Raw genomic sequence first — 27,905 nt, 5'->3', positions numbered from 1 at the left:
GTGAGATGATCGTCAGAATAGAAAAGAAATTCGGAATTGCGTCTGACTTTCGTGAGAAATGATGAAGTCTGCCTTTGCAGCCATTGAGAGGACTGCTGGAGAAAACGGATGCTGGGCTGCCAGAACCTGCGGTGAGAGGTGGCCGCAACCTATAAACCGCTGGTCCATTGACAGTGACAACCGCTTGAGACTACATCGCCGCGGCGCTGTTTGCGCTCGCCGACGGCGATACCAGTACTCTTGTAAGCGGAGTAGGTTGGATCTTGCTCGTCAAGCCAAACCTTGATTGGATCGCCACGGCTAGTCGGTTTCCAATTTGCTTGATGATCCCATAGGACCTGATACTGCTGGCAGTAGGCCTGGAGGGAATCGTCGCTACCGGGCATGCGTCGCTCCTCCAGCTTGATACCGAATGGGTACTTCGCATACTGAGACCAAACGTCACTGGTTGCCTGACGCTTTTGATTGCCTGAATTGTTAACACCACCGCCGGATCTATTGGTAGCTTGGGCGCGATGAGCCGACGCCCATGATGGAAAGTCTCCGTAAGGACCGGTGAATGTTGCAGAAGCTCCTGGGCCGAAGCTGGCAGTCGTGGTGAAGTAGGAAGGCTGGGGATATGAAGCCTGTGTAGTTTGTGTAGTCGAAGGTGATGAAGATACTCCATTCATTAATCCGTTCTTAGATTGCTTTTCAATGTAAATAAAGCCTTCAAGAAGGGTATCATTCCAGACACAGAACCAGGGGAACGATCCGGGAGCAATGGTGTCCTTGTGATTTAGCGTTGGATTAAAGTGCGGCTTGAATTTTCCGAGAGTGGCATTGATGGCGTCCTCGGGAATCACCACAACTTTGTCGTACGTTGCGGCAAAATAATAAGCTGGACCGCTATCCGGCAGGTCATTGTCTTTGACAGCAAGGAATTGTGCGAACGGAGTAAGCATGCTCTGTGCTTGTGCACCGTACACGATGCCCTTGTCATCAGAGGCGTACAGTATGTGAGCGCCGAGGCTGCCATCGACCATTGTCACGTTGATTGCAAGTTCATTGTTGGGTACAATGTTGCAATCCCATGAAATTCGTTCATCTTCTGAGACCAGACATTCCGACTGAACCTCGGCCGGGGTGCTGAGGGTAAGTGCAAAGACGCCAGTAGGAGGAGCACCGGCAGTCGGGGTAGGAATGAGGCTAGCATCATACAGGGACGTCACGACCGTCACCACGGGATAGCCGTTTTGTTTTCTGTAAGCCATTCATCAGTTCGCAGTCTGGCAACGTTTCGTTTGAAATACAAGTACTCACACTGTGGTAGGACCATATGAGGGAGGAGGGTTAGCAAGTTTACTACGTTGACCCGCCAGGTAGCCACCCGCGACACCGCCAACAAGCGCCAAAACGAATAAGACAGCGCCGAGAATTGCCAAAATCCACCAAAGGCGTATTCCGCACACGCGCCTATTCATTCGCTCCTTCCAGTAGCTTTTGCGTGATGTCGACTTCTCCCCATACTCGGACAGTGAGCGGGAAGCATGTGAAGGGAGCAAGGCAAGTTCTGAGGTGGATTGCAAAGGCTCCAGTTCTGACGCATCCGTCATAGATTGAGCTGATGGGGATGGTTGCAGCGCCGCATGCATCAGGGCCATTCCCGGATCAGTGCCATGGACCGGCGCCCGACTGTGCAGTGCTGTTGGCAACAATGGCATCTTCTCCGGACCATCTTCAGGATATCGACTGTAGGGCGGCAATTGCTCTGCATGTCCGTCCGAGCCGATAATATCCTGTTCCTCACCATCCGGCCCTACCTGACGCCGGTATGAATTGCCGACGCCAGCAAATCCCACGGGAACCGGATTTCGTTGCACCAAGTCCATGTCCTCATCATCATCTTCATGGTCATCGTCGTCGGTACCCTGAGGATACAGTGCGTATGGATGCTGAGGTGCCGGTACTGCTGCCGTCGATGTGGCTGTCCTACTACTGGGGCCACCGATTGAATGTGAAAACCTTATGCTGTGTGTTCGTGCAAATACTTCGTCTGGCTCAAATTCAAGCTCGTCTCCGTCCTCGACGTCCTCGGGACTGGAAAAGGGATTTGTGGTGCTTTGAGATTTCCGAATAGAGTTCCTCTGATTTATTGGAGCCGTGGAGGCTGGCGCGTGTTGTACTGTTTCTTCTCCCGCGCCAAAATCGTCGCGTCTCGCTGGTTGTTGAGTCGGCCGAAACCCGTCTGCCACCTCAAATTCTTCCTCATGCTCATCTCCGAACACATTCAATGTAGCCTCCTCATCTCCCAATAGTGACCTCCGATCCATGGCAGGCAACATGCGCGGTGAAGGCCACCGCGGGCCCTCGTCAGGCTCGTACCTTGCGTCAGAAAAGACGTATCCGCTCCGGTAAAGGCTGCCAGTGGTGGTGCGAAACCGTTGATATTCTCTGAATAATGACTAGATGTTGGAGGAGCGAGTGTGGTATGTGTACGAAGTCAAAGCGACGACGAGGTTTGGGGTGCGGTCAGAACGTCGGATGATGAGGAGAAGCGGGCGTGGGAAGGAGCGGCGCGCACTTGCAGCAGTAGGAGGCAGAGGAGTGAGATTCACGGCAACTCCCGTCGCTACAAATCGGGCATGGAGTCCTCCAGTCCAACTCATCACTCGGCTCGTATATGATTGATGAATTCTGTAATCGAAAATGTATAAACCTTTGATGGGTATACGCCAATTATACCAATATACCTACTACGTGAAGCAGTTTCTGGTCGTTACATTGAAAATAATCGTTACGGAATGTATATTCGCCATGTTTTGCGGGTCTCACTGTCTATCCGGACTCCTCGTGGTCTATCAATCTGTCCGCACCATCGCCCAAAATAACACAGCCTAGCACAGGTGAAGCACAACCGCGTCTCGCCTCTCTTCCGTCTTCGTCCTTTGTCAAGTCGCTGGGCAAGTACTGTACTCTGCTCATATACAATCCCGATCTTGGGCGTTCGCCAAATCCCCGTGGGAGCGGGATCAACTGTGCACTCTGAATCAACAAGACACCCAATCTTCGAACAACAAGTACAACGTGGGCGGCTACGGTCTTGCACCGACAGCAGCAGTCGGAAGGGAACCCCTTAGGCTTTAGACGAGCACCTGGGCGCACAGGTTTATTGTCCAGGTGGTCATCACAACGCGCAGGCCAAGACAAACTCAATCATCATTAGCTTTCAATTTCATGCAGTACCTCACGACTGCCCGTTTTTGCAACATATACCTAGGAAGTATCGTATACAATGAGAGCTTCATATCCTTCGCATGAGTCATCCTCAGAAACACCCAGAGTGCCAATATGCCCTGTCATCGTCATTTTCCGCTAACGCGATGGGGTCCCGAGCATCCACGAAAGACAGGGTTGTTTCGATCCTTTGCTGTCAGATCAACCATGACGTCTCTGAAAATTATTCCCGTCTCTTCTACAGAATTTTACTCGTGATATGACATTTTTGGACGAATGGTAGCGGTGGGGAATGATATATGTATGCTCTAAACCCTTGTATCCCATGCAAGGCATGCATACGGCATGCATCCCGATAATACGAATCCCACTGTACGCCACATGTGGCGCACAAGCAAAGGACGATGCTGCTTGCACAAAAAATCCCTGAACGCCTGAGACAGCCATGTGCAGTCCTGAAGCATTATTCACCAGCCGATTGCAGTTGCCTGCCCATTAAACCGGCCATATCCTATCCTATCATATCCTCCCAATGCATGTCTCATGTTCGCATCACATCACAACCTGGGCACAATCATTGCTTGACGGCATACTCGCGACGGAACATGTCGTCGACGTTGGTCAGGTAGTATGTGCCCGGGGTCAGGGTCTCGACATCACCCTCGGGCTTGTAGTTCTTCTTGAGGTGAGCGCGCTCACGCAAGTTGCACTTCTCGTCGTAGACTTCCGGCGCAACGATGTTACGGGCGTTGAGACGGGTGTGGAGGTCCACCTTCCCGGCCATCTCCTCGACGCTGCCCTTGACCTTCAACGAGAACATGGAAGAGGCGAGACCGGAGCCGTACGAGAAGATGGTTACGCGCTTGCCTTGCAGGTCAGCTGACGATACATTGCTGATCAGCGAGACAAGCGAGGAGTAGACCGACGCGCAGTACATGTTACCGCACTGGGTAGGAACCTCGACGGACGGCTGCACGCGCTGAGCGAAGCGCTTTTTCGAAAGAGCGACGAAGGTCTTCTCGATCGTCTTATCCGTGATAGACTGCTCATATGTCAAGCTCTTAATCTCTGCTGGCACGTCCTTGAAGATTGGGTTCTCGGGGTCTGCCAAGTAGTCGTTGTAGAGCAGTCGGGCGTAGCTCTTGGAGACGAGTTTGCAGGTCGGCGAGTGGAAGCACATGTAGTCGAAGCGATCGAGCGCTGTTTCAACCTCGGCGTGTGTGCCATTGGCGTGTCCGTTCAACTGGCTCTTAAGCTTCGCCTCGCGGGCGGTGTATTCCTTGTAGCATTGATCGACGGCCTCGGAGTAGCATCGAATGGAGTACTGACCGTCCACGAGAGGATATTCGCTGGTGAGATCGGCCTTGTAGAAGTCGTAGGCGTGAGTGATGTAGCTGCCGCGGAGACCAGGCTCGAATGCAAGGGGTGCGTCAGGTCCAACTAGCATTGCCACACAGCCAGCGCCACCAGTGGGTCTGGCAGCTCCCTTCTTGTAGAGAGCGATGTCACCAGCCACAACGATTGCATTCCTACCATCCCATGCAGATGACTCCACCCAGTTGATTGCATTGAACAGTGCGTTTGTGCCGCCGTAGCAGGCATTGACGGTGTCAACACCTTCGATGTTGGTGTTACCAGAAGGAGCAAAAAGCTGCATCAAGACGGTCTTGACCGACTTTGACTTATCCAGCAAGGTCTCTGTGCCGACCTCGAGCCGACCAATCGATTTAGGGTCGATGTTGTATTTGCGGAGGAGTGAGGAGACAGTGGTCAATGAGAGGGAGTAGATATCTGTGAATCATGGTCAGCCCACCGCGTCTCTCGGGTTCATTGATCTTCGAACACGCTGCTTACCTTCCCGGTCGTCGCAAAAGCTCATCTTGGTTTGACCCAAGCCAATGGTGTACTTGCCGGCACTGACGCCATCGAACTTCTCGAGCTCGACTTGGTCGACACACTTGACAAGAATGAAGTGTCAGAAGTTTGGTTGCGGCAGCCACGCAGTAGAAACAGAGAGTGCTCACCTGGCTCGGGAAGTAGAGCTCGATGGCCTTGATGCCGATGTCGCGCGGGCGGGCGTCCATTTTGTGATTGAAAGAATTTATGAATCGGGTTAAAATCTAGTCGAGCTCCAACAGCTTCTTCGATTAGAACTTGATCTCGTTTCGAAAGATTGATCCTCCCGCAAGGCGCCGGACTGTTCTGTGCGCACGACAAAAGGTATCGAGACAGGTGCAGAGGAACGTAAATATTGCGGAGACAGAGTTTAAGTAAGGCTCAGTGCACAGATCGTCAGGGAGCTTTGTGAGGGATCAACTCGAAGAATCGCTACCAGGAAGGAAGAAGTTGAGAGAGGAAGACAACAGAAAAGGAAGCAGGGAGGTGAAGAGGCGAGCAGTGTTATTATTACGACTATCAAGATCGCTCCCACCGATTAGACTTGTGCTCAACCTTTTCGAAATCTGGGAAGACGGTGAGAGACGGCCGAATGGCAAGACACGCGATCGCAGCAGCAGGTGCAGCAAATGTCCGCCCAAAGCAGCAAATGGATGGCGTGAAGGTCGTGGTGGTGGTGGTAGCAACAGTTGATTAGCAGCAGTAGTACGTTATTCCGATACAGTAGTAGCAGGGAATGGTGGGGTGCCTTTCTCTAATTGCGCGCGCAAGGGAATGCAATGGTCTGCTCGTCCAAAAAGTCGGCCCATTTTTTTTCTCTCAAAAAGTCCATATCGCACGACGCACGCACATTTCAACGCGCGGGAGACGCGCCGCCGGAGCCCGGAGCAATTCACCCTGCAGGGTCTCATTTTGCTGTCATTGTAACAAATCATTTGAATGGTCGATTCTGGGACTATCGTGCTCCAGGGCTGTGGGTAATTACAATAGAAATTGAGATACATGGGCGATGTAGTCAGATGAAAGTCGTACCATCATTGGACGCCGTTGAGGTCTCGTCGATATCCCCATGTGTGTGCACAGCAGGTGGTCTATTCGCAAAAATCGTATCATGTTCAAAGCCGTCTTCCGTGCGGCGATAATACATCCTTCCGTTGTTATTGTTTACTATTATTATTTACAATGTCGAGCATGTCGATCTCCAAATGTGGGCAGGGGCAGGAGACAGTACCGTAGATACTTTCGATCGCATTACTTGTGGCAAGTAGCACTGCTTTCCAGGCTTCTGATGGTTGTCTATGATATCCGTTGGTCGACTATCGCATCGCGCATTGCTGGGTCGGTGAGGGAAAGGAGGGGCTCATATGCCTTGGGTTATCATTGTTAGCGCGACTGGCCACGGGAATACCAATGCCGCCCTGAAGAACGTGCTCCGTGCACTCACCCACAGAACGCAAGACACGGAGAAAGCGGCCGCCGAGCGTGGCATGGACATGCAAGAGATCAACATGAAACGTTTGGAAATAGGAAGGGAAAATAGACATGCTTTTATGTACCCGCCTGTTGCGCCAAAGATGTCTTCATGTCCAGCCGTAATTATAATCCATCAATGCGACTCCTCGCCCAGAACGCAAGTCGAGATCCATTTCCGTCATGCCGCAGATACCGCATCTCCTTGCGCCTTTTCTACAATCTCAGCTTCTAAATCCGGAATAACAGCCGGCTCCGCCTGCTCAGTGGTCGTTGCTGATGGAGCAGGGACAGGATCCGAGTCAACTTGAAGTTCATCTTCTTCGTCAATCGACCAAACCGTGATGAGGGGCGACAGAGCAAAGCTCGCAGACTTGAGCTCAGTAGTGGCGGTGGGCGCCTTACGACGCACTGGGCCCTTCGCACGACCTTTGCGGGCATCAGCTAAAGGAGCTTTAGCCGTTTCTTCCGCAGCTGCTGTCTCGGCCTCTGACGGCTCTTTGCGCGCCGGTGGTCCTTGCGGTCCCAATTTGAGACGGTTATTGAGGTCGCTGAGGAAATTGGCATTGCCACGGATACCACCAATCTTGTCACCGGATGGCCGGGCCGGCACAGCAGGTTTCGGCTTAGTAGCGGGTGCCTCGTCTTGACGTGTCGGGCGAACAGGTCGAGCAGGAACAGTAGGTCGCGATTTATCGCCGATATTCGCCGAGCCGGAAGCGATGCGATCGTCGAGTGCCTCCGGCGTTACGTCTTGCGCCAACCGGCTGGCTGCTACTGCATCGGATCCTGAGCCAGGTCCCTGCTCCTGCGGCCCACCAGCAGCATCCTCCTCCTGTGGGCCACCTACGGTAGTCTCAAGGTACATGCTGTCAGGCGTATCCTCCCACACGTCGGAGCTGGGGAAGCGCTTGGCACCAGCACGGTCATGTGGCTCACGGGAGCCGGGCCTGAAGCGGGGCTTGATGAATGTCTTATTGTCGCTCAGCATATCGTCGGGGTTCTTTTCGCGACGGCGGGCCTCAGCTTCAGGCGTCTCGAAGGTTGCAGCGGTGGGTGCAGCATCAAGAATTGGCTCTTCCCGTTCTAAGTCTGGTGTTGAAACTTCAGCCGAGTATTGCAGCGAGTCTGGGGTGTCTTCCCACACGTCCCTGCTCGGGAATTGATGCATGTGTGCCAGGTCGGAGCGGCCAGCTGCTTGCGTCTTCTTCGGCCGAGCTTTACCGTCGTCGTCGTCGGGGAACAAAGGATCGTACTCCTCAATTTCCGCCAAGTGCTTATTGTTTTGTTCTTCATGCGAATTGTACCGGTGAAGAACAGCGCCGTGCAGGCTTGATGGACGACTACCGTGTTGTCCACTGTTGCGGCGGTCATCTGCTGCGTGACCTTGGTCACTCTCGTAGTACTCGTCGCCGTTTGCGTCCAAGCGATCCACCGCAGCATGCATGAATGCACTGCTTGGGCGTTTGACGACCTCATCCGCGGCAAGAATGGGCAAGTCACGATCGCTGCCATAGCCACGGTCGATGTGCTCGAGAGCATGCTCTGTGCTACCCACTGATATCCGACTGGATCTTTTTGCACTGCGGGAGACATGGAGAATGTGGTCGTCGCCCGCCTCTGATATCGCTCGCGAAGCCGTGGCATTATTTCCGAGGCCCGGCTGAGTGGGCCCTTGACGAGAATTGTATTCATCAGTAGCGTCCAACACATCATCCATGTCAGGTGTGCCTGCAGCATCGCGGGAGTTTCCTATGACCATGTCAGTATATCACTCACGATTGTTACTCGAAAGGATGCACACCTGAGCCCGGGTTTGTTTGGTCCACCAATTTCTGCAATTGCTCACTAGTGAGCGCAGTGGGTGGCCGAGGCACGTGGAGGTGATATCCCTCCTTAGCGGCCTCTTCCGGGTGCTTCGCCTGCCAATCTCTTTCGAATTTATCTTGACGCTCGTGGTCGTGACGAATACCGTAGCTGTCTGGAGGACCGAACTCTTGTCGGGTGCTTCTCTTTCTGGTGTGGTTGCGAGGCGAGCTACCATCATTGAAAAATCCGATGCCTGGCGCGTGTTGAGTCTGGTTCAGCGAAGGCGATGGGGCCTGGACATCACCGGCATTCTTGTACAGGGGAATCTGGCGACCAATCTCGGGAATTCCATGGTAGTCGCCATGAGCGCTCGGTGGGCGAGAGGTTGTCCTTTCCTGCGGGTGGAGGCTCGCCGTCGAGCGATTGAAGCTCGCTCGGGCTCGTAGTGGGTGTGGCTCGGTCGAGGACGGCCGTCGTCCGCCGGCCGTGTTGCTTGTGGTGCGTGTCAGCGGAACGCTGCCAGCTTCGGCAGCGGCGTGATCCGACGACGACTGTCGGCCAATGCCTGCAGCTGCAGCCGAAGCGGAATCTGTCCGCGTGACAGTCTGGATCTGCCGGGTCGCAGCTGATTGTGATACCGAGGCGGTCGGCTGGTGCATAGGCAGATCGGCTGACACGCTCTTAGTCTGTCCGTCAGCCTCAAGACCTTTCTGCGCCTCTAGGGCATCCGCGGGCAATTGATCGTAGCTCGAGTATTCTGAGCCTTCTTGGCCAATACTTGGCAGAGCCACACTGGGTGGGCGACGCGGGACATCGGCCTCTGCGCGAGCAGGGCTCGGGGGCGGTCTGCTGACAGCGCCTGGTAGAATGTTGAAAGGCGAGCGTGAATAGGCTTCACGATCAGGCGAGGGGTCGACTTTGCGGACCGGGCGAGGAGGGATTACTGGGGTCTCATCGTGGGCTGCTGCTGCACTCGCCTGAGTGCGCTGCGGCCGAGGTGGAATATTTGGAGTAGACATTGTCGCTTGAACGGATTGTGAATTCTATAGCTGGTGTCAGTTCAGGCTCGCTAGAATCCAACGAAGGTCTATGCAAGCAGCTGCAGCTTATATGCTAAGCAAGGATTTGCCGATTGCTGGTTGTTGAAGATAAGGACAAAGCCATTGCTTTTGGGATGATGACTTCGCGGGCCCGGGTGTGCAGCTCAACATTCTCGAACCAGAGTCCTGACCATGCTTGTGGCAGATACGGGATTCGCTAGGCGATCGTGCAGCAGCCCTTATCAGACACCGCCAGATCTCGTCCTCAATGGCCTTACTGCTGCTGCAACGAGCCGAGCTTTTGGGTGCATCACAGCCGGATAACATGGTCATGCTTACAATTTCAAAGCTTAGCACAGCAATTTAACTCCGCTTGATTCAATGGGTGTAAGAAGAACGAGACGGGCCAGTGCGAGGTAGACTCAAAGCCTGGTGGTGACGTTGACAGGTCAAGCGATTGAATTCCTATAAGAGTCGAATGGTGGAGTCGCAGCCATGAATGAAGACACGATTTTCAACGAGGAGGAAAACCAGGCATCGAGGGGAAGAAGAGAGTCGAAAGTGGTGAAAAGACTGTCGGGCGGACGCAATACAGTATTTGAGGGCCGTGAGGGCCTGTCAGGCGTATCAGGGCACACTCTGCTTTTGCGTCACACACCACACCTGCAGGTCACGATTGTGGGAATCGGGGGCCGGCTCCCTGCTTTGGGAAAGGCACGACTACCATACACTACCCACCGAGACATTCACATCCATTACAGTATATTTCTGTCTGCGCCCGGCTTACGATACACTGCCTCGTTGATGTGCATGTTGAATTATTCCCATTATCACGTAGAGGCCAACTTGGCGCAGAGTGGTAACAATTGAGAGGTTCTGTGGGCATTGACTTGTCCCTGTGGTCATGGTCGGGAAGCGCGGGTTCGCGACTGCCCAGGTAGGCAAGCTGTTGCGATTTCTGTCCAGTGCCTGACCTCATTGACGGCTGAGAAACCCTGCCATGTACAGTTTAGGGCCATGATCCGTAGACAGCCACGACAGCATTTGTGCAGCCCACGGAATGCGAAGACATGGTACAGTACTGGTGGGTACGCGGCCAAGGAGGAATGGATGGAAATCTTACAGCACTACGTACGATACGATACGATGCCATTCCGAGCATGACTTATTATCATTTGCATTGATGTTGAAATCGGATTCGTTGCTGTGGAGTCTTGTACGCATCGAGATGGATGAAGAATATTCCAGCCCGAGTCGCCAGCAGAGGATAATTCTTCTCAAATCGCTGCCGGAATCCTTAAGCCCCCGCCGTCTGTTTCGACGATCCAATCGCCGCCCCGCGCGAGCCCCAAGCAGTGAGCCATTTTCCCCTCCGCCACATCGAGATCGAGGAGGTCTCTCTCGCTACAGCATACTCTCCAGTGTGTCCTTCATCGTCGTTGTATTTGCCGCGGCCGCAACGGTGTGCTGGCATCGAATTTTTCTATCCCTTGACGGACGTGAAGTCTTAAAATCCCGCAAAGCGCGTAACGCAGGGGTTTCCAACCAACAGCTGCACTGGCAGCACACACAGAGAAACGTTGCCACGGTCTCAGATCTGACTGGACGTTTTTCTGGCCTTTTTGAGTCCAAAAAGGACTTTGTTTGAAAGGCGGTCTGGCGAACGGCTCAGAGTGGCTCGTCGTCGTCGGGGTAGCACAAGCGGCAACGGGCTCCCACAACCTCGCCTGCGGACGCCTCGATTTTGCATTGAGGATTCTAGCTCGAAAAGCTCCACGTGTGTCTTGTTACCTGTTTTAAGCCATCATGGGAGGTGATCGTCGTGAGTTTGATTTATTATTGCGGAATGCGCAGCCAAACCAATGGTCCCAATACTCTGTCGGGCATGCGCAAACAGGTACAATGTATGGGTCTAGCCCAACAGGATTTGTTTCGTTTGTGCAGTAGTGAGCGCCCGCCACAGGTCATGTGGAAATGTCTTGTGAGGCCCGGGGAGCTCAGAAGTGACCTGTGTGTCCACCTGGGCAGGCTCGTTTCGATGCACCCCAGGCCTCACCACCTGATCACACTTTCGTGAATGTTGATATTGCAGGCTTCCATTGCGAGTATTCCTATGTTGATTGCGTGCGACAGCCTGCGGTGTACTGTACTAACCATTTAATAACTTGCTACTAAATTCAAGGGACTCAAGAACCACTTTCTGGTCCAACTGAAACCTCAATTCGCTCTACAGTCTGGCGTGCCTGCAGACAACCGATGGAAGAGATTTTATAGGCGATTGTATGAGATTCTGATGATCTTAGATCATTCGAATGTCATACCTTGAGGCCATCCCATCGTGGCGCTAAATTTATTCATTGAATTGATGCTGCAATCACGGTTCCATTTCGACATCCAAAATTGAAAGATCTTCAGGCACGCCAGTATTGTGGGGCACAATGGGTGTTGAGACTGGGGAAGCGTGATCGCGTCTATAGTATCCTGTTCCGATGATGAGGCGATCATCCGCCATAGCAAACCTTGGAAATCAGCAAAGCTGCATCTGCCGCGAGTCATGTTTCCCTCTCACCAGTCGGGTGTTTTCAGCCTTATCCATGATTAGAAGCTCATGATGTCCGATGTATGATGCATAGAATGCATCGATGACTGGACATCGCATACTAACGTCGCTCGGTGACGACAAACACAAGCATTGGCTCACGACCACCCCGCCAGCTACCGAGCGAGGTGCAGTCCTTCATGGATCTCATTTACGCTGACGAAGATGCCCATCCACACATGACGAAGGCGGCGGCAGATTCCCCGACATCAAGCAGGTATCTCCACACTTTTTGCCTTCGGAGCTCGTCACGATGTGTCAAAGCCGATAGCCCGCGGCCTTGCATTGCTTGTCGATTGGCAGCAAAATCGTCTAATACTACGGTGCCCACGACATACTCTCGCTCTTATTACGTGTAATGATCGATTATCGTTTAGACACGATCGTCATGACCATGCGATGCCATCGCAACTACCTTAGTGATATCGGCCATGCCTCGCCAGCTCTGCGGCTAAACCCGATGTTCACACATTATCGAACGATTAAAACGTCAAGCTGCATGTCAAGCTACCGCAATAAAGTCTCATGATCGATTCCATTGATTGGGACGAGAATACTGACATCCTATGGGTCAAATTTCGATGCGCTGGCTTCACTGTGGGAGCACCCACGCGGCATGCTCATGATCCCATCGACATCGTCTTGAGAAAATGCCAAGTCGTTCTAGGATCATGACGTGGCCGTGACCAGGATCCCGCGTTCGTACTGCAATAGCCTGAACAGCGTTACAGTCGTCCCAATGCTTCCCAAAATCTAGATAGAGTACTTCCAGCCGTTTCCATGAGAAAAGGTGCCACGAGATCAAGTTCAGTAGAGAGATCCGTTCCAAGATCTTTGTATTGATTCACGGCCACCACTATCGAGGACTCAGTAGGTCAAACTCATTTCAGTTGTCATTATTATTAAGGCTACCAGCCTAGGTAATTATGAAGAAATAAATGCAGACTGCTCAAGCCGCAAAAGGCGAGTCGCGTCCACAAGGCAAATTCACTCGCCAGCGAGTGCAAAAATGACCATTACCCAATTTGGTATGGTTCCCAAAATTCGTCAACAAAGAACACCAACTCAGTGTCACATGTCACGTGCTCGTCTGGTTGTGTTCCATTCTTATGCCCTCTTGTCTCCCAGCCAGCCTGTGAGGCGATTTGCAATATCTTGAGCATATTCTCCGATTTCCTGGCCGACCTTCTTGCCTGTATCTCCTTTATTGTAGTACCACGCCGCGGTGTAGTATATTTGAGCGTCTTTGGCTCCTTGTTTCGTGGCCTTGGTGATGAGTCCAGTGAGACCGTCACCCTTGGTTGTCCCTTGTACGCCGTCCCGCAGCATACCGAGGATGGTTTCTGTCGTTCCGCCACGTCAGCGGCAAGCACGATTTCATTTACGATGATATGAATGAACAAGTATTGCAGTCCGTCGACGGCAGAGCAATGTCAAACGCCTCCTTCGGAGGTGGCGGTCGACACCCGAGGCGGCATGGGCAAGCTGAGATGAACTTACTGTTTGGGCAAGGTTTTACGACGCCACACTTTTGGTTGTACTCATCTGCAACCTCGCAGTTACAAGTGTTCCGGCCACTGCGAAGTACGGTAAATGTCAGTATATTGAGTCTACGATCACAACATGCTTGATGGTCTCAAACTCAGAAAAGCCAACATACCCATGATCCTGCATAAGGCCCGGGTTGAAGATCTCGACGTCGCCCGGAGCCTTTGTGGTCTGAACCCGTACGCATGCGGTTGACTCTTGGAGAATTTCTGCCAGGATGAAGCGATGGTCCACCTTGGACTCTTTGGCAACTTGTTGAATCGCATTGAAAATGCCCGCAATCTCCTTTTCGGTGTTGAGCGCCACGTTGTGCTCCTTGCAACCGTTGTAAAGATTTTTCTTGTTGGATGTCCACCTACATTACTTGTCAGTTGGCGCGATGGACTGGCAGCTCTCGACAAGCGACATATTCATCGACTCACATGTACTCGAACGAAACCCATTGGGACTTCTTCGGCCATCCATGCTCGATGGAGCCATCACCCTTGTAGGCGACCCACTTGTTCTTTCCTTTGCTCACGCCATCGTTTTTGCTCGCAGCCGTGACTGCAGCAGGCCCCGAGATGGATGCTTGAAACGAAGCGACCGCACTGCCGGCCAGTCCGGCAATGAGGATGCCACCGAACCACATACTGAAAACGGCTTTAGGTCGGATGTATGAAGCGAGATTGACGGAGTTGTTTCGAAGTTATAGAAGTCACTATGTTATGCAGAACATGAAGGATCCTGTCCGTGAAGGTGGCTGTCACAATTTATACATCTCATTCGGACATCAGGAGCACCACGAAATGCTGAAGTAGAGCACCTTCGTGCCTCTGACATTGTTACCGCTGGTGGAGATGCTCCACGTCATGAAACACATACGGATACAAGTCCTCGTAAGCGACAAGTCAGGGATGTGGCTGTACTATCGCGGCAATAGGAACGAATGCGCTTCTGGACTCATCCTGCATATCAGGCGAAAGCGACATAGTCACTTGGCGGTAATACAATGCAAAGTGTCCAGAGTATCATTTGCCTCGCTAGGATGTTTGGCCAAGAAAGATGGACACCTGCACGGCGCATCAGTACTTGCAATAAATGGGCAACAATTCGCATTCAACCAGAAACGGGCGCCTGATGCTTCAAAATACTAACTTGATGCCTTTGCGGCGTCGTGAAGCTGATACAGGCCTGCTGGCGCACGCGCCGCACTGAGCATGTTGCTTGGCGACGGCTTCAGATCATTCATACAGATGTCCTCTGCTCTAGTAAACAAACCATCAATATGTATTCACATAGATACATATTTATTTGTGTGACCAATACGTCAATGCATCTTTGATATCGTGAGGCTAGAGTAGCCCGCGCAGCACGACACGCTTCTGCGGCTCTTAGGGGTGAGCTTGTGGGCACATGTGTGTAGTCCTTCGGATAATACCACGTAAGGGATGTTTCAGTGCAAACGCGGGATACATGATCTGATGACACGAACATCAATCGGTCGCATGCTATAGATTGCCGTCACTTGCTGGCACGCGATGCGCTGAAGCAGCGTCAAGCCAAAGCACAGCACAGGCATGCCGCTTTGACGCGACTGGCTTTACAGCGCCTGCTTCACTTAGGAATACGATGGGTGCGCGAAGGGCTATGGTATAGTACATGAGATGCTTGCTCGACAGACTGAGGCTTGCTGTCGATCTCGTTCACAGGCACTATCTAAAATCTCATCTAAATGTACAAAGACCACAAGGCAGCCTCAAAGTCACTAGAGTCCAATGCTCGTGATTGGAAAGTCATGCAGATCTACCAATGCCACATGCACTTGTAATTGAGGATCCTCGCCCCCAACCGATCGTGTTCGAGCGGCGAGATCCAGCTGTCATTCGTCGTGCGCAGTTTTCCAAACACGCTACCTCCTTTCCACACCAGAACGGCTGGGTCCAATTCACGCGGCGGCGGCACGACCAGGATCTCCTTGGGGTACTGTGGCATGGCTGCACGCAGTCGTGTCTCCAAGTACGCACCGAGGTCTGGAGTCTTCGAAGCTCCGCCAATGAGCATGATACTGCCTAGGAAATCGCGACGTCGCCGTTCGTCAGTGCCACTTGCAAGGTCGATGGAGGTCAAAATAGCCTGCTCGAGTGGCATGATGGGAACAGTACGGTCCACACCCTCGGTATCGAGCTGTGGATCTGCGATCTCATTTACGGTTATGTCACCGATGGTCAAGTCGCCGCCCATCGGAGTTCCCACTTCAGGCGGTGGCGAACCAGCGACCGACGATCGCGGTGTGTTCTCGATATCTCCATTGAGGCGCGCGGGAATACCGAGCGGGCGTTGTTTGAGTGGCGTCGGAGCCATGGGCGTAGGCACATAACGAACTGGTTTGGCTGGCTCCGCCATCACTGCTGATGGTATGTTCTTCTCAACGTAGGATATAACGGCAAGCTGAGCCTCTGACATCGGATCATTTGGGCGACCATCGTAGAGATCCAGCGAGCGAGGAATCAATTTTCGGCGGCCGTCAAGCTTTTTGGAATTGTCAAATATTGCTGGTCGGAAATAACCCTGCTGGATGTCAGCGCATGAGTCGATCGAGAACTCTGTTCACTTACCAGAGGCGCTAGCATTCCCTCATCATAGATTTTGAACTGGTATTTCCTAGTATCCTCACCGGCAGCGCGCACGTGGAAGCTGTGTGTCTGAACAACGATGTTCTCGTCGCTCATCGTAGTAAATTGTTCCTTGAGCTCCTCAGCAAGGAGGAAATCATGGCGCCTCATGAAATTGAGGTCGCTGTAATTGAGACGATCGTGCAACATCATCCTTATGAACGTCTCAGTGACATCATAGCCACCGTATTTCATGTTGATACGTGATTCCTCGATGCACATGCCATCTTCAACACAGCAGATGCTCGTCTTCTGTGCACCCAGGTCCACTATGCAGCCCGCTCCAAAGCCCGCACCGAAAGTTGCAGCAAGCGATTCTTGCAGGAAGCACACCCTCGAGAATCCGAAATCTCGAAGTAGCTCAGCTAGAATATCGGCGACGATGACTTTCTCGTATAGATCAGGGATCACGAAGACGCAGGAGTATTGATGCCAATCTTTCTTGGGCAGGGCTTGAAGCTCATTCAGTATGCTGTGCTCCAGGATGAGGAAAAAATCAGATATGAGTACTCTGCGACTATTGTAATCGCTTTCGTTGAGCCATCCATGTCGAACTGGCCAATGCAACTTGTAGCGAGGTTTCGAGTTCTGTGGGATCCTCAACGCAGCAGCACCAACGAAGTATTCTGGTGCTTGTCTTGTGTCGGCTGGAATCTCTGTCCACTCCACACGCAGTGGATCATTATGCTCAGAGATCTTCTCGGGAGGGTTTGTCGAGTTCCACTTTGTGACCAGCTCTCTAGAATTTGGAAGGACTCGTCGCCTGTTTTGTCGTCTGTATACTTTGAACTCTGCGGCCATGCTAGCGTACTCTTTCGTGAACTTGCGACAGTAGTCAGCTATGTTCAAAGAATACATTGCGGGTGAACAAACCTCTTCTCCAAACCACTCCTCAGATGGAGTGTCGTCATCGAGTTTCAATCTCTTTGGGCAGGGCTCGGAATCTTCGGCCTCGGACCTTGCTGCTTTTCTTGCCACAACCATCGGTACAGTCTTGGGCAAAGCATCCGTGGCGAAGCCTATGCGTAAGTTCTGACTGCCGATGTGGATGATGATGGTTTTGGATCCAAAATTCTCGTTACCAGCATCATCCATTGGAACGTCTTCCTCAAGGTCCGGCTCGGGTTCTGCGTATGCGCCTTCTTGGCCATCTTGTGCCCGAGCCCGGTCTCGATCCACGGCGGCTTTCTTGCGCTGGTCCAGGCGTTCTTCCTGTTGTAGGCGCAATGCCAGAATTTGATCGTCGCGCTTCAGGAACTCACTACGTAGTCGCGGGTCATTATGTGAGACTGTCAAGAGTGCTATCATAAGCGCAACATGGTCGGCGCTGTGACTTGACACGGGCGCAATTGCAACGTCATCGTGTGATCCATAGCATTATCACGCCTGGCAACTGCTGCATGATGAATCGCTACATTGCGAAGTTCTTCACGCTCGAAGATATGGACCATTGGATGAACAGCTTGTTGGCAGCAAATCGACCCATTGGAGAATAGCAACGCCACCATTGCCTTCATAACATAGAAATCGTCCTGGACTTATGAAAGAGTGACGAGACGTACGTGTAGTAATTCTTCTGGTTGATCATCTGAGCCAGAGGCCAGCTTGCAAAGTCCATATTATTATCGGTGCGTTGCAAGCCTACGATATTTGAGTCAATAATCAGATCTTTCAGCGCATCAGAGCAGGACGTTTTGGCCATGTTGCTGCCATTCACTCACCCTCCTCCCTGAGCAGGACGGCGCCAGATTTCTTTCCCACCATATTGACGAGACCCGACTATCAACAACTCCGAATGGTTCTGAAGATAAATTGTTATTTGCTGTTCGCACTACTGCTGAACAAATATCTGACGTTTCAGCAAGGTGACGTGTGCGGTTAAGGTCTTGCGATGTTGGCGTCGAAGAGGTGAGGCGCCTACAGACCGACGTGTCCAGCTTTCCCGAAAGTGACAGCCTTGGATCGCCTTTCACTATTTCGTCGTCGGCGTTAGACCAGAGGGTAATAATTCAATACAAGGGCCCAAAATAATAGCGTTGACAACTCCAGGCCCGGAGCGCTGTGTGCATTTGATACTTATCGCTCTCCGTAGAGATCGATCGACTGCATTGCATAATTTGTACTGTACTGTAGCCCAGCCAACCAGGCTCCCCCGCTGTCGCGACCGCCGCCCCACCATTTGTCGACGACACACTCCACCAAGGCATGCAATTTGACTACACTTCATCAGTAGCTGTTCATCAAAGCAAATCGCGCTTGCATACGATACGTTCCAGTTGAGTCTGTGGAAAACGAGAAATAGATCGCGCATACTACCACGACGACGACATGGCAGGTGAGCATATAGCAACAGCTACACAATCATGTCCTGAGCTAATCAATACTTGCAGACTTCCAGGCCATCGCGAGTAAGTTCGACCAAAATACTCAAATTTCTGATCGAAATCAAGGAAGTGGCTCACGATCCAACCTTTGTCACAGAGCAATTCGTCGACTTCTACTACCAAACTTTTGACCAAGCTCGGCCCGAACTTGCTCCTCTCTACGTGCGCAAGCGATCTCAGACAAAGGAGCGAAAACCTGGTCTAATAGACTTCTTCTAGCGAGATGAGTCAATGCTCACATTCGAAAATTCCCCTACACAAGGCAGTGCAGGCATCATCGAGAAACTCGTCGTACGTCTCGTCGTCACAATGTCCGGCAACAATGCGGAGACTGACAATCTTGTTGCAGGGCTTGCCGTTCCAGAAAGTCGAGCATCGAGTGGACACACTCGACGCGCAACCGAGCAATCCAAATGGTGGAATCTTGGTGATCGTCACCGGCGCCCTTCTGGTACGTAAACGAATCGCTGATGGAAGGCAGTAGTCCTCGGAGACTGACCAAGTGATCCCAGGTGGAGGAGGAGAAGCGACCAATGTCATATGTGCAGACCTTCCAGCTCCTGCCAAGCGACGGCAGCTACTACATTTTCAATGACGTTTTCCGATTGGTTTACGCAGCACAGTGAGCTCGTCTGCTCGCGAGAACCATTTACATTGATGCGTGACACCACGGATTCGGTAGCCAACGATATCAACATCACTGCTTTTGCTACTACAACTAAGTTCGCAATGTCCCTTTTTCGCTCACAGTATCGACGGTCTATGGCAGTCCCTATCGAATGGAAGCCACGACTTTCGCCAGCGTGATATGCGCATAGGGCGAGCATTGAATTGAACTAGACAGTTGCTCGATTTATTCTGTAGTGATGCCTAACAATTGGATCGCAGCGGCGCTGATTTCTTCGAGATGAAGTGCATTCAAACAAACCCTCGAATCGGATAATGCCTTTCTGAGGGCCTGCCTGCCTTCCTTGCATGTGCTGTTAATGCGCTTGGTGGCTGTAAATCTGCGGCGATCTTGCGGAACACGAGCGTTGGTCGTGTAAATTCGTATTCAACTTCTCAATAACACGGACTGGCGAACATTTATGATATTTGCATTTGCAGGAACCTAATCACACTGACATGATGCGGCCCAGCACCTTTCGATGACGGCACCGTAGAAAATGATTGGAAGAACTCGTGGCGCCGTGTTGAATGCGGCACATGAACCCTGATACGCCGGTTCAAAGCTCCTGGGCTGGATGTTATTTCCGTCCCAGGGTTAGCTAAGCCACAGCCGTCGCACGCACCCTGCATCCATGGGGGCAGTCGCGGCGGCCAGCTGTTGTCGCAAGCTCTTCGGGCACAGACAGGCAATCACTTTCTTCGAGCCAAAGTACCACGGCAACCTGGGACCTTCTCGTATAATCCTATGCAAACATTATCTGCTGACGAAATCAATCCCCAAACGCATTCTACATTTCCTCATCCGAGATCTGTTACGGCATCGCTATTCTCGCGCAATCAAAAGGAGCGACCCGACGGATTTGCGACAGAAACGTAAACAGGACTATAAACACCTACGCTTCTGGGACCCCAGTCTCGTTTCGGTGAAACAGCAACCAGATCGCGAAAACATTTCCCGCTGTTTCGCGACGCTACCTCGCGACATCCTTCAAAATGACGTTAATGGAAGAGTTCAAGTCCAGGAACTTCAGTAAGTCATCATGGTGTTACGAGCACAATCTCAACTACGCTGACCAACTCGCTTCTAGGTATCTACGGACAATGGTATGCACAGTCTCGATTCCGTCACTGAATCAAATTACGACCGAAAGTGCTCACAATCTCTAGGACGGGTGTAGTCTGCATTCTGTTGTGCTTTGCGCTGGGCATCGCGAACATCTTCAGCTTCAGCTTGGTGATCATCTTCAGCGTGATCTGCTTGTCAGTCATCCATTCCATGCCATCAATGGATGCAACATGGTCCTGACCCGAGCTAACGATTGACGACAGAGTCTGCGCTTTCATCATTCTGTTCATCGAGATCCCACTACTCCTCCGCATCTGCCCTACCTCACCAGCCTTTGACAACTTCATCCGCAAGTTCGCGACGAATTACACACGCGCCGCCATTTATCTTGTCATGTCTATTATCCAATGGCTGTCACTGACTCTCGGAAAGACATCGCTCGTCGCCGCTGCCGTCCTCCTCCTCATCGCCGCCATCTTCTACGCTCTCGCGGGCATCAAGGGTCAGCAATTCCAGAGCAGCAAAACATTGGGTGGACAAGGAGTGGCTCAGATGATCGTATAGAAAGAGGACTCGTCCCATCACGATTTATTGTATCTTCAAAGGACAGTATATGGAGAAGGCAGCTTGGGGGGCCGTTCTGGCTCACTTGCTACCATAAGCGGACATCCCAACTTGAGAGAGAACAGATGGCTTGTGCCTGCAGTGGTCTCATGGTGTACCAATATGTTTAGGCTAATCACGCGATGCACGGATCATGAATGTAATGTTGCAATTTGCTTTTCGCTATGGTTCATAGAACACTTGACTGTCATCGGCTTTTCCACCACTTAGGCTCGCAAAATGCATCCTCTAGGTTCTTGGTTTTCCATAATGTTCAGTAAATCATTACGCAAATTTACTGTTTTGCAACTCGCGATGAGTTCCAGATGAACTTGAAAGCCGCGCTGCGGTAGTGTCTTGCTTGAAGCCTCATGAGAATGATGCAGATCATTTCGCGAGAAGTGTGATCGATTGCTCCAAGGTATACTGCTTCCACCGACCTACACTTACTCGCCCATGAGCTACGACCAGAACATCCAGCGCTTGGAAGAATTCAAAGATTGACGGTACCTAGGCAAGTAGAAGATGAAGATCGTCGCCCATTAGGGTTCGGACATAACGGAATTAAATATACTCGAAAAATAGGTTGCTGTGGTCGCGAGTGAAGGGTATGTAAACCACCTCGAGATTACCTATCATCACAGAGACAATGACTTCACGTCGCCAAAGTAGCCATGACGAGCGCGATGGTCGCAAGCGCTCGCATTCACCTCGTCGCAACCCGCGAGATGACACCGTGAAGCGACGGCGGTCAAGGTCACCCAGGCACGAATCGCATCGCCATCGCCGCGAGCGTGACGTCGAGCCCGAACAAAGACCATTGCCATACAACAGGAAGCCGATTGACAAGCGTGATTTCAAACAATTCGAAGCTCTATTTGCGAGCTATCTGGATGTGCAAAAACAGCTAGACATCGACGAGGTGTCCGCCGACGAGGTCAGGGGTAGATTCAAGAGTTTCCTTGGCAAGTGGAACCGCCGAGAGCTCTCAGACGGGTGGTATGATCCTGATGTACAGGTGAGAGCTCAAGAGAGGTTTGCATCGCGACCGCCTGCCGCGGCGCCAAAGCCCGCAGACGTCCGCGCCATTGAGACCAGACAACCAACAGAACGGGAAGACGGAGCGAGACAGGATGAGAATGATGATGAAGAGGACAGCGATGGTTATGGTCCCACATTACCCGCGAGCCGGCGAGCGCAAGGCGTTGCCGTGCCAAGTATGCAAGACCTCCAGAACCGACGCGAGCTGGAAAGAGAGGATCGGGAAAACTTTGCAGCGGACATGAAATACGAGCGGAAGCAGGACCGTAAACTACAGAAAGAGTGTATTGAAGAGCTTGCGCCTCGCGCTGCGCCTGGCACGCGCGAAAGACAGCTGGAGAAGAAGCGCGAGAAGAGCGCGGTGACGCGGGAATTCGCAGATGCGAAGGCGCCGGGCGGCGTGGAAGAGGTCAACGATGCCGACTTGTTGGGTGACGATGGCGGGGACTCCTACAAGGCGCAGTTGAAGGTCCAGTCGAAGCGTAAGAACGAACGTGAGATTCGAAAGGAGGAGATCTTGCGTGCGAGGGCAGCCGAGCGGGAGGAGAGATTGTCCGAACATCGGCAGAAAGAGGCAAAGACTATGGAGATGCTGCGAGGTCTGGCCAAGCAGAGATATGGATGAAAATAAATATGAATCACAGGAAATGGCTCATCATTGAACGCGCAGAATATGATAAGAATTCAATGATATAAAAGGCCGTTAAAGAACAGTGAGAAGGGAATCAGGTCTGTCTGCGACCTCAGAAGCGATCCTTCTCATCGCGGCGCGCGCCACTCATCAGTCGGCCACGTCGTCGGCGCATGCTGTCACTGCGCCCCGGCCCGGCGGAATCGAGACTCGTGCCGATACCAGAATCGAAGAAATCATCCTCTTCCTCATCCTCGTCGTCAGCCTCAGTAGCGCGAGCCATGGAGTCCGGGATGACGAGCGGCTCGTCGACCTCTTCGCGTTTCACGGTAATCACGTCTGACGGATCTTTAGATGCCGAGCTGGCATAGTGGAGTGGTTGCTGCGCGCTGAGCGTCGGGAACGTACGCTCAGTGTCGGATAACAACGGTTGCTTGGCATCCTCATCATCTTCTTCCTCCTTGATGGCATCGATGGCATTGTCTACTCCTTGCGAATTCTCGTTGCCCTGCTGCGCTAGCTGCACGGAAATGGCGGCCCATGCGATACCGGCAAAGGTCAGTTCTGTGATCCAGAAAAGGCCAATGAAAAGGATGGCCGAGATAATCCGGTGGTTGTACAAGAGCCAACGCAGGCCCTTGAACCGGGCGCGGAAGTGAACTTTGGCTGAATAGATCTGTAAACGATGGGTGCTTTGAATTTCCAAGCGCAATGTCGAAGGAATGTTCGCCCGACCTCGGGGAAATGAGACTGATTCGTAAATGGGAACATCCAGGGTTCCAGACTCGGAGCGAAGACCCAACAGGTACCAGTGCAGCTGTGTAGCTTTGTAGAGGAATTCCACGACTGGTGAACGATATGGCAGAATTGCATGCCGCCGTGATGATGCCAACAAGGACGAGGAGCCACCCTTGCCGGGAGTGATGTCCGCACGTAGTGCTTCTGCTATGTTGCCATTGCTTCCCGGCACACTATTATCAGCCCCAGGTCCGTACATGTTGACTTCCAGCATGAAATTTCCGGTGACGATGTTTGTGGGGGTGCGCGGCATTGTGAGCTCGATGCGAACGTCGTATGCCTGAGCGCTGACCAGATCCGGCGCGAGGCTCACACTGCCGTAAGGGTATGGGTGTGGGTTCCGAGTGCTGCCCAAAGCAAGTCCATTGCCTACGGTGGAATAGACATTGTCGAATTGAAGGTGGATCGCCCGTTCGAAGCCAATGCGCGGCACATAGGCGTAGTAGAAGAGGGCGTATGCGACAACTGCAGCACCAAATAGAAAGATGCTCGTCAAGGCGAAGAGGAAGGTAGCGAGATATGCTCGGCGAGCTGGCCGTGAGAAGAACGTCCGACAAGGTAAAAGTACAAGATCCTACAACATCACTAGTCAGACAGATTGAATAAAACGTTGTTGGTATGTAATGAGATCCCGCGCACCAGCAAGACAAAAAGAAGTCCCTTCCGCTCCTCATCTTCATTGGCCGCGATGGTGCGCTGCGCGGTGATCGGCATGATGATTTCGTACGTGCTATCGTCGGATCGTGGTCATGGTCTTGTGTTGGTGGAAGAAGATGGAGGGAAATGCGGTCAATGAGCGCCTGATGAAAAAGAACGAGCTTGTCCAGGTCGGCAGCAGTATCATACAGTGTGTGGTGGTTGAGGTACAGCAGTACAATACTTGCAGAAACGCGCCAGGGCAAGCTTTCGAGCATCATCATCGCGCAGCAATCCACTGATGACGAGCGGGGATCGACGCCAAGCCTTGACATGTGAAAGTGTTGGCTGGTGAGAAACTCCTCTACACATCCCAGCCAGCACGTCACAGCACTCCACACGCGAGGTTCGCCAAAAGCGTTGATAATACCGTGAAGCAAGCTTGGAACTTCGGTCGCATTGATTGTAGTCGATCGGAGATTTGACCAATGTTGAATGGCGTTATCAGGTCAGCTTCGCACAAATTTACTTCCAGCTCTTGCCGGTCCAGCAATTTCCACGATAGGGCTAAATTGGACGTGAGCGGCACGCGAGCATCACGAACATGGGCGGGAGAAATTGCACGTGAAGTTGGAAGCCAAAGACGGTTCTCCATCACGCCAGGCTGTCCTGCGCAAACTAGTTAGGGGTGAAAGTAGTAGTATACATCCACAGCTGTCCAGCCGCGCGGTCGAGAAAATGTATGTCATCCCGACAATTGTTTTCTTATTCATCATCGATTTTTTTGGTGGCAGGTCATGCTCTCTTCCCATATAGTTGTCATGTTTCCAGTCTGGGTTTCGGTGCAGAAAAGAAAAGGGGAAAACGACGCTCGCTTGCTTGCATGCCAGGTGCAAATGATCAGAAGGGCAAAACAATCTTGTTGGCAGAGGGGAAAATACACAAGAGAAACAAAAGGAAGCATAGCGGGCGGCTGTGGCAGGCCAGCCCCGGCCATAGAGCGAAACCAAGCACACTCAGACGCGCTATCCTGCAGGAAATTTGCAGGAAAGCAGCACAATGAGATGCAAAGTCTACTGTCCTTGGACCGTGGACGCGACCAAACGCAAACAATTCATTCTTGACTTCGGAAAGACGCGGAAAACAATCGAGTGGTCCAGACAACTGATTCAATTGTGCCAGCTTTGCGGGTCTTGTTCTCAAAGTCATATGAGCCTCACAGACTGTACTTTCAATCCGAAGTATGCGAAATCGACATTGCTCGAGTGTATGCAGTCTGTAACTCGGCAAACGCGCCTGGGGGAGGGCACCAGTATCATTCTTTCCAGGTTTGCGCCCAAAGAAGAGTGTCCCTAATGCCCGCCGTTCCCGTTTGACAATTTGTAAGAAGCAAAAGCATAAATCCCAAACATGAACCAAATAGCATCTTGAATCAAAGGTCAGAGTCGCAGAGATGTCAATGAGGAGAGATCAGCAGAAATTGGCTTGAACAGAGTTGCAGAATCGATTGGAGAGCGCATCCGAGATGGCTGATGTGCATCGAGGCGCATGTGTGCTTCACTTGTAGGATCGAGGAGTTCGGTCGGAACTAGAGCGATCGAACAGAGATAAATGTCAGCAAGTAAAGTTCACTTACACGTTCAGCTGCCCGAAAGCTGCGGATTACAAGCAAGACAAACGAGATGTATAATCAGAAAGAAGAGACTTGCCCTTTCTCCGAGAGATCCTCAATGTGATTACACATGGCGACAAAGACATCAAAGAACAGCTGCGTGCCGCCTCGCTCCATTTCCATTTGCAGAGTGCCGCTACGTTTGAAGGTGCGGCGCCCACGGATGATAAGAGCGAGGTAGTGCGCGCGGAGGCGTGAATCGCTGGGCGGCGTGTGACTGTACGCAAAGCGCGCACTGCGCAGAACCGTCGCGCAGTCCAATCCTTGCACCAGACCTTGTTTGCGCAAAGCGAGGCGCTGCAGATCGGGCAGCTGCAGACGGAGAGCCGCACAGTATATAACGGTATCCCGGAGGATATAGTCACCCACGCCGTGGTGGTAAATTGTCGATGCGGCGGGCTCGTAGGCAGATTGCCGTCCGGGAGGGTGTCTCATCGAAGCAGCAATATCCTGACGTGAGGCTGAGGACGAGGAAGATGCTTCGTACTCGGCATCATCCTCGAGGTACCACGTATCACGCTTGACGTCGCGCATGAGTCGGGGTGCATACTCATGCTTGTAGAGAAACTCGAGGATAGCAGCGAAAACAACTGGCTCGTCTTCGGGCAAGTCTATGCTGCGCTCCCCCGATGGCTCGAAGAACTGTGCGCGGCAGAGGTCTGCGAGCACCGGAGAGCGGGCCAGCACATGCTCGTGCGCGGCGAACAAACGCCGATCCGGCCCAACGGTGATGGTCACGATTGCCGAGTTAAGGCTCGGCGAACACGAGCCGATCGACGGAGACGTGTCCGGGCTTGCATTGGCGAGATGCTCGCGCAGACGTTGCTTGGCATCGTCGCGGAACGACCGTTTTGAAACCTTCTGCACCTTGCCCGACCGCTCCCGCGATGAAGCGGCGAACGAGCGTTTAAACATGATGGTGACAGCGGGCTTGTAGTTTGACTGTGATCGTGTGGTTGGACGGATGTTTCGAAGCGAGCTGAGTGAGCGGAGAGCGATAAACGAATGTTTCGAGTAGGCGGAAGGTGAGATATTGAGGTGGGCGGATTTTAGAGGATCGACACGCGTTGCATGGAAGTCCAAAGGTGGACTTGGTTGTTGACTGCAGCGGTGCCGAGAAAAGAAAGAAGGCTGCGAAGCAGCGGGCGGGCATGTGGGTTTATATATTGACGGCACGCGATCCTCCTGCAGCCACAGCCAGCCGTTGCCCTGGTGTTGTATTCGCCAGCATCATAGTACACAGCACACGACTGGTGGGGTCGCGCCAACAATCACCGAGGATCTACGAACTGAAGGGCAACAACACTTGGTCGTTATGAACAGAGTTAAGACAAGACTTTGGTATTACAATGGAGAACTCCTCTCTCATATTGGTGGTATGGGAAAGCATAATAGCGCTCGGGTTCGCTGCAAATGATTCTGAAGAATTGAACAATTGGCGAGCCGCTCCTGCAGGGTCAAAGATAAGGTGATGATTGCCTAATTGCAGCCACTTCCAGCTCCTCCAACGCCTCTCGTCGACACCGGAACACACTTGACATGCTCATTGCTCCCGTAATGAATGTTCTTTAATATGGCTGTAATCGCACTACTTTTCGAATTGCCACGTCTCTATGACTGCAATTTATCGGCTGTGTTGCAAGCCCACGCAGAAGCGAGACTGTAGAACATTGAAAATCGCCAAGGTTTTGACCAGTGAGGAGAGTACGAATTTCACCAATGTCAACATACAAACCTAGTTGGCTTTGTGAGTCGTAAATCGATCGGATCAAAAGCCGTCAACGATCGGTCGCGATACCTGCCACGGAAAGGGGCTTTCTAGACTCGATATATAGCACGCCCGAGTATCCAAGGATCCATGGATTGCATCGCCACACCTTTCGTCAGCAGGTGTCCTGAGATCCACACTGGACGAGGAAATCAAGGAAATCCGCCCTGTTGCGCCCTCTCGCTGCCTGGCGGGGAACCAGTCATAATCGATAAGATTGGCGGCCGGGGTTCAATTCGGTACTATTAATAGTCATTGGGGACCGCCTGACAGCAATTAATTGCGAGAGTCCAAGGTTGCCCTGTCGATACAATCATCATTCTCCAATATCACTCATCACTCGAGGACACTACAAATCTGGCAGGCTTGTCCTCAAAATTAGGTGCTTGTCCAACACTCATCGAA

General features: G+C 52.2%; 11 protein-coding genes across 11 annotated transcripts; 4 read left to right on the top strand and 7 right to left on the bottom strand.

Annotated features, from left to right (window-relative positions):
• Positions 1–149: 149 nt before the first annotated feature.
• Positions 150–2,312, bottom strand: K489DRAFT_406824 (uncharacterized protein; the record flags this gene model as incomplete). The annotated part of the gene is made up of 2 exons (XM_033607299.1): positions 150–1,242; positions 1,303–2,312. 2 exons carry the CDS (start codon positions 2,310–2,312, stop codon positions 150–152), a joined length of 2,103 nt encoding a protein of 700 aa, XP_033463062.1.
• A 1,478-nt stretch (positions 2,313–3,790) lies between these two features.
• On the bottom strand, positions 3,791–5,300 carry K489DRAFT_311884 (erg13, 3-hydroxy-3-methylglutaryl-CoA (HMG-CoA) synthase; the record flags this gene model as incomplete). Its single annotated transcript, XM_033600815.1, has 3 exons — positions 3,791–5,007; positions 5,071–5,173; positions 5,217–5,300. The coding sequence occupies 3 exons, from the start codon at positions 5,298–5,300 to the stop codon at positions 3,791–3,793; spliced, it is 1,404 nt and encodes a 467-aa protein (XP_033463061.1).
• Positions 5,301–6,631: 1,331 nt separating this feature from the next.
• Positions 6,632–9,830, bottom strand: K489DRAFT_104189 (uncharacterized protein). Its single transcript, XM_033598849.1, has 3 exons — positions 9,774–9,830; positions 8,387–9,449; positions 6,632–8,334 (listed from the first exon to the last, which is right to left on the bottom strand). Exons 2-3 carry the CDS (start codon positions 9,408–9,410, stop codon positions 6,764–6,766), a joined length of 2,595 nt encoding a protein of 864 aa, XP_033463060.1. The 5' UTR covers positions 9,411–9,449; positions 9,774–9,830; the 3' UTR covers positions 6,632–6,763.
• Positions 9,831–10,563: 733 nt separating this feature from the next.
• On the top strand, positions 10,564–11,332 carry K489DRAFT_376419 (uncharacterized protein). The gene has a single exon (XM_033603913.1). The coding sequence runs from the start codon at positions 10,660–10,662 to the stop codon at positions 11,077–11,079; it is 420 nt and encodes a 139-aa protein (XP_033463059.1). The 5' UTR covers positions 10,564–10,659; the 3' UTR covers positions 11,080–11,332.
• Positions 11,333–13,137: 1,805 nt separating this feature from the next.
• On the bottom strand, positions 13,138–14,209 carry K489DRAFT_367288 (uncharacterized protein; the record flags this gene model as incomplete). The annotated part of the gene is made up of 4 exons (XM_033602853.1): positions 13,138–13,373; positions 13,531–13,607; positions 13,691–13,933; positions 14,001–14,209. The coding sequence occupies 4 exons, from the start codon at positions 14,207–14,209 to the stop codon at positions 13,138–13,140; spliced, it is 765 nt and encodes a 254-aa protein (XP_033463058.1).
• Positions 14,210–15,213: 1,004 nt separating this feature from the next.
• On the bottom strand, positions 15,214–18,220 carry K489DRAFT_376415 (actin-related protein, ARP8 class). Its single transcript, XM_033603912.1, has 5 exons — positions 17,954–18,220; positions 17,795–17,873; positions 17,106–17,493; positions 16,176–17,054; positions 15,214–16,128 (listed from the first exon to the last, which is right to left on the bottom strand). The coding sequence occupies exons 1-5, from the start codon at positions 17,994–17,996 to the stop codon at positions 15,364–15,366; spliced, it is 2,154 nt and encodes a 717-aa protein (XP_033463057.1). The 5' UTR covers positions 17,997–18,220; the 3' UTR covers positions 15,214–15,363.
• A 182-nt stretch (positions 18,221–18,402) lies between these two features.
• On the top strand, positions 18,403–19,724 carry K489DRAFT_350233 (putative nuclear transport factor 2). Its single transcript, XM_033602419.1, has 6 exons — positions 18,403–18,567; positions 18,623–18,640; positions 18,714–18,778; positions 18,836–18,907; positions 18,966–19,067; positions 19,129–19,724. Exons 1-6 carry the CDS (start codon positions 18,561–18,563, stop codon positions 19,240–19,242), a joined length of 378 nt encoding a protein of 125 aa, XP_033463056.1. The 5' UTR covers positions 18,403–18,560; the 3' UTR covers positions 19,243–19,724.
• Positions 19,725–19,965: 241 nt separating this feature from the next.
• Positions 19,966–21,017, top strand: K489DRAFT_376412 (uncharacterized protein). The gene is made up of 4 exons (XM_033603911.1): positions 19,966–20,315; positions 20,374–20,389; positions 20,453–20,545; positions 20,615–21,017. Exons 1-4 carry the CDS (start codon positions 20,279–20,281, stop codon positions 20,913–20,915), a joined length of 447 nt encoding a protein of 148 aa, XP_033463055.1. The 5' UTR covers positions 19,966–20,278; the 3' UTR covers positions 20,916–21,017.
• A 586-nt stretch (positions 21,018–21,603) lies between these two features.
• Positions 21,604–22,620, top strand: K489DRAFT_386508 (uncharacterized protein; the record flags this gene model as incomplete). The annotated part of the gene is made up of 2 exons (XM_033606232.1): positions 21,604–21,989; positions 22,143–22,620. 2 exons carry the CDS (start codon positions 21,604–21,606, stop codon positions 22,618–22,620), a joined length of 864 nt encoding a protein of 287 aa, XP_033463054.1.
• Positions 22,286–24,302, bottom strand: K489DRAFT_331604 (uncharacterized protein). The gene is made up of 2 exons (XM_033602144.1): positions 24,064–24,302; positions 22,286–23,998 (listed from the first exon to the last, which is right to left on the bottom strand). The coding sequence occupies exons 1-2, from the start codon at positions 24,136–24,138 to the stop codon at positions 22,739–22,741; spliced, it is 1,335 nt and encodes a 444-aa protein (XP_033463053.1). The 5' UTR covers positions 24,139–24,302; the 3' UTR covers positions 22,286–22,738.
• A 1,209-nt stretch (positions 24,303–25,511) lies between these two features.
• Positions 25,512–27,053, bottom strand: K489DRAFT_376407 (uncharacterized protein). Its single transcript, XM_033603910.1, has one exon. It carries the CDS (start codon positions 26,645–26,647, stop codon positions 25,751–25,753), a length of 897 nt encoding a protein of 298 aa, XP_033463052.1. The 5' UTR covers positions 26,648–27,053; the 3' UTR covers positions 25,512–25,750.
• Positions 27,054–27,905: the final 852 nt, after the last annotated feature.

The sequence above is a fragment of the Dissoconium aciculare genome (assembly GCF_010015565.1).
Source record: "Dissoconium aciculare CBS 342.82 unplaced genomic scaffold K489scaffold_2, whole genome shotgun sequence".
In the NCBI taxonomy this organism is placed as follows: Eukaryota; Fungi; Ascomycota; class Dothideomycetes; order Mycosphaerellales; family Dissoconiaceae; genus Dissoconium; species Dissoconium aciculare.
The sequence above is the reverse complement of the archived record's forward strand: the minus strand, read 5'-3'. Positions and strand labels throughout refer to the sequence as shown.

Bases quoted from the DNA above. Each gene is read 5' to 3' on its own strand.
- K489DRAFT_376407 (XM_033603910.1), bottom strand. From the start codon at position 26,647: ATGTTTAAACGCTCGTTCGCCGCTTCATCGCGGGAGCGGTCGGGCAAG.
- K489DRAFT_104189 (XM_033598849.1), bottom strand. From the start codon at position 9,410: ATGTCTACTCCAAATATTCCACCTCGGCCGCAGCGCACTCAGGCGAGT. The intron at 8,335-8,386 runs GTGTGCATCCTT...ACATGGTCATAG, and splicing joins CCAAACAAACCCGGGCTCAG to GAAACTCCCGCGATGCTGCA.
- K489DRAFT_350233 (XM_033602419.1), top strand. The intron at 18,779-18,835 runs GTGCGCAAGCGA...GACTTCTTCTAG, and splicing joins CCGAACTTGCTCCTCTCTAC to CGAGATGAGTCAATGCTCAC. The intron at 18,908-18,965 runs GTACGTCTCGTC...ATCTTGTTGCAG, and splicing joins GCATCATCGAGAAACTCGTC to GGCTTGCCGTTCCAGAAAGT.
- K489DRAFT_376415 (XM_033603912.1), bottom strand. From the start codon at position 17,996: ATGGTGGGAAAGAAATCTGGCGCCGTCCTGCTCAGGGAGGAGG. The intron at 17,055-17,105 runs GTTTGTTCACCC...TACTGTCGCAAG, and splicing joins AGGAGTGGTTTGGAGAAGAG to TTCACGAAAGAGTACGCTAG. The intron at 16,129-16,175 runs GTAAGTGAACAG...GACATCCAGCAG, and splicing joins AGGGAATGCTAGCGCCTCTG to GGTTATTTCCGACCAGCAAT.
- K489DRAFT_376419 (XM_033603913.1), top strand. From the start codon at position 10,660: ATGGATGAAGAATATTCCAGCCCGAGTCGCCAGCAGAGGATAATTCTT.
- K489DRAFT_331604 (XM_033602144.1), bottom strand. From the start codon at position 24,138: ATGCCGATCACCGCGCAGCGCACCATCGCGGCCAATGAAGATGAGGAG. The intron at 23,999-24,063 runs GTGCGCGGGATC...GTGATGTTGTAG, and splicing joins GACTTCTTTTTGTCTTGCTG to GATCTTGTACTTTTACCTTG.
- K489DRAFT_376412 (XM_033603911.1), top strand. From the start codon at position 20,279: ATGACGTTAATGGAAGAGTTCAAGTCCAGGAACTTCA. The intron at 20,546-20,614 runs GTCAGTCATCCA...GATTGACGACAG, and splicing joins ATCTTCAGCGTGATCTGCTT to AGTCTGCGCTTTCATCATTC.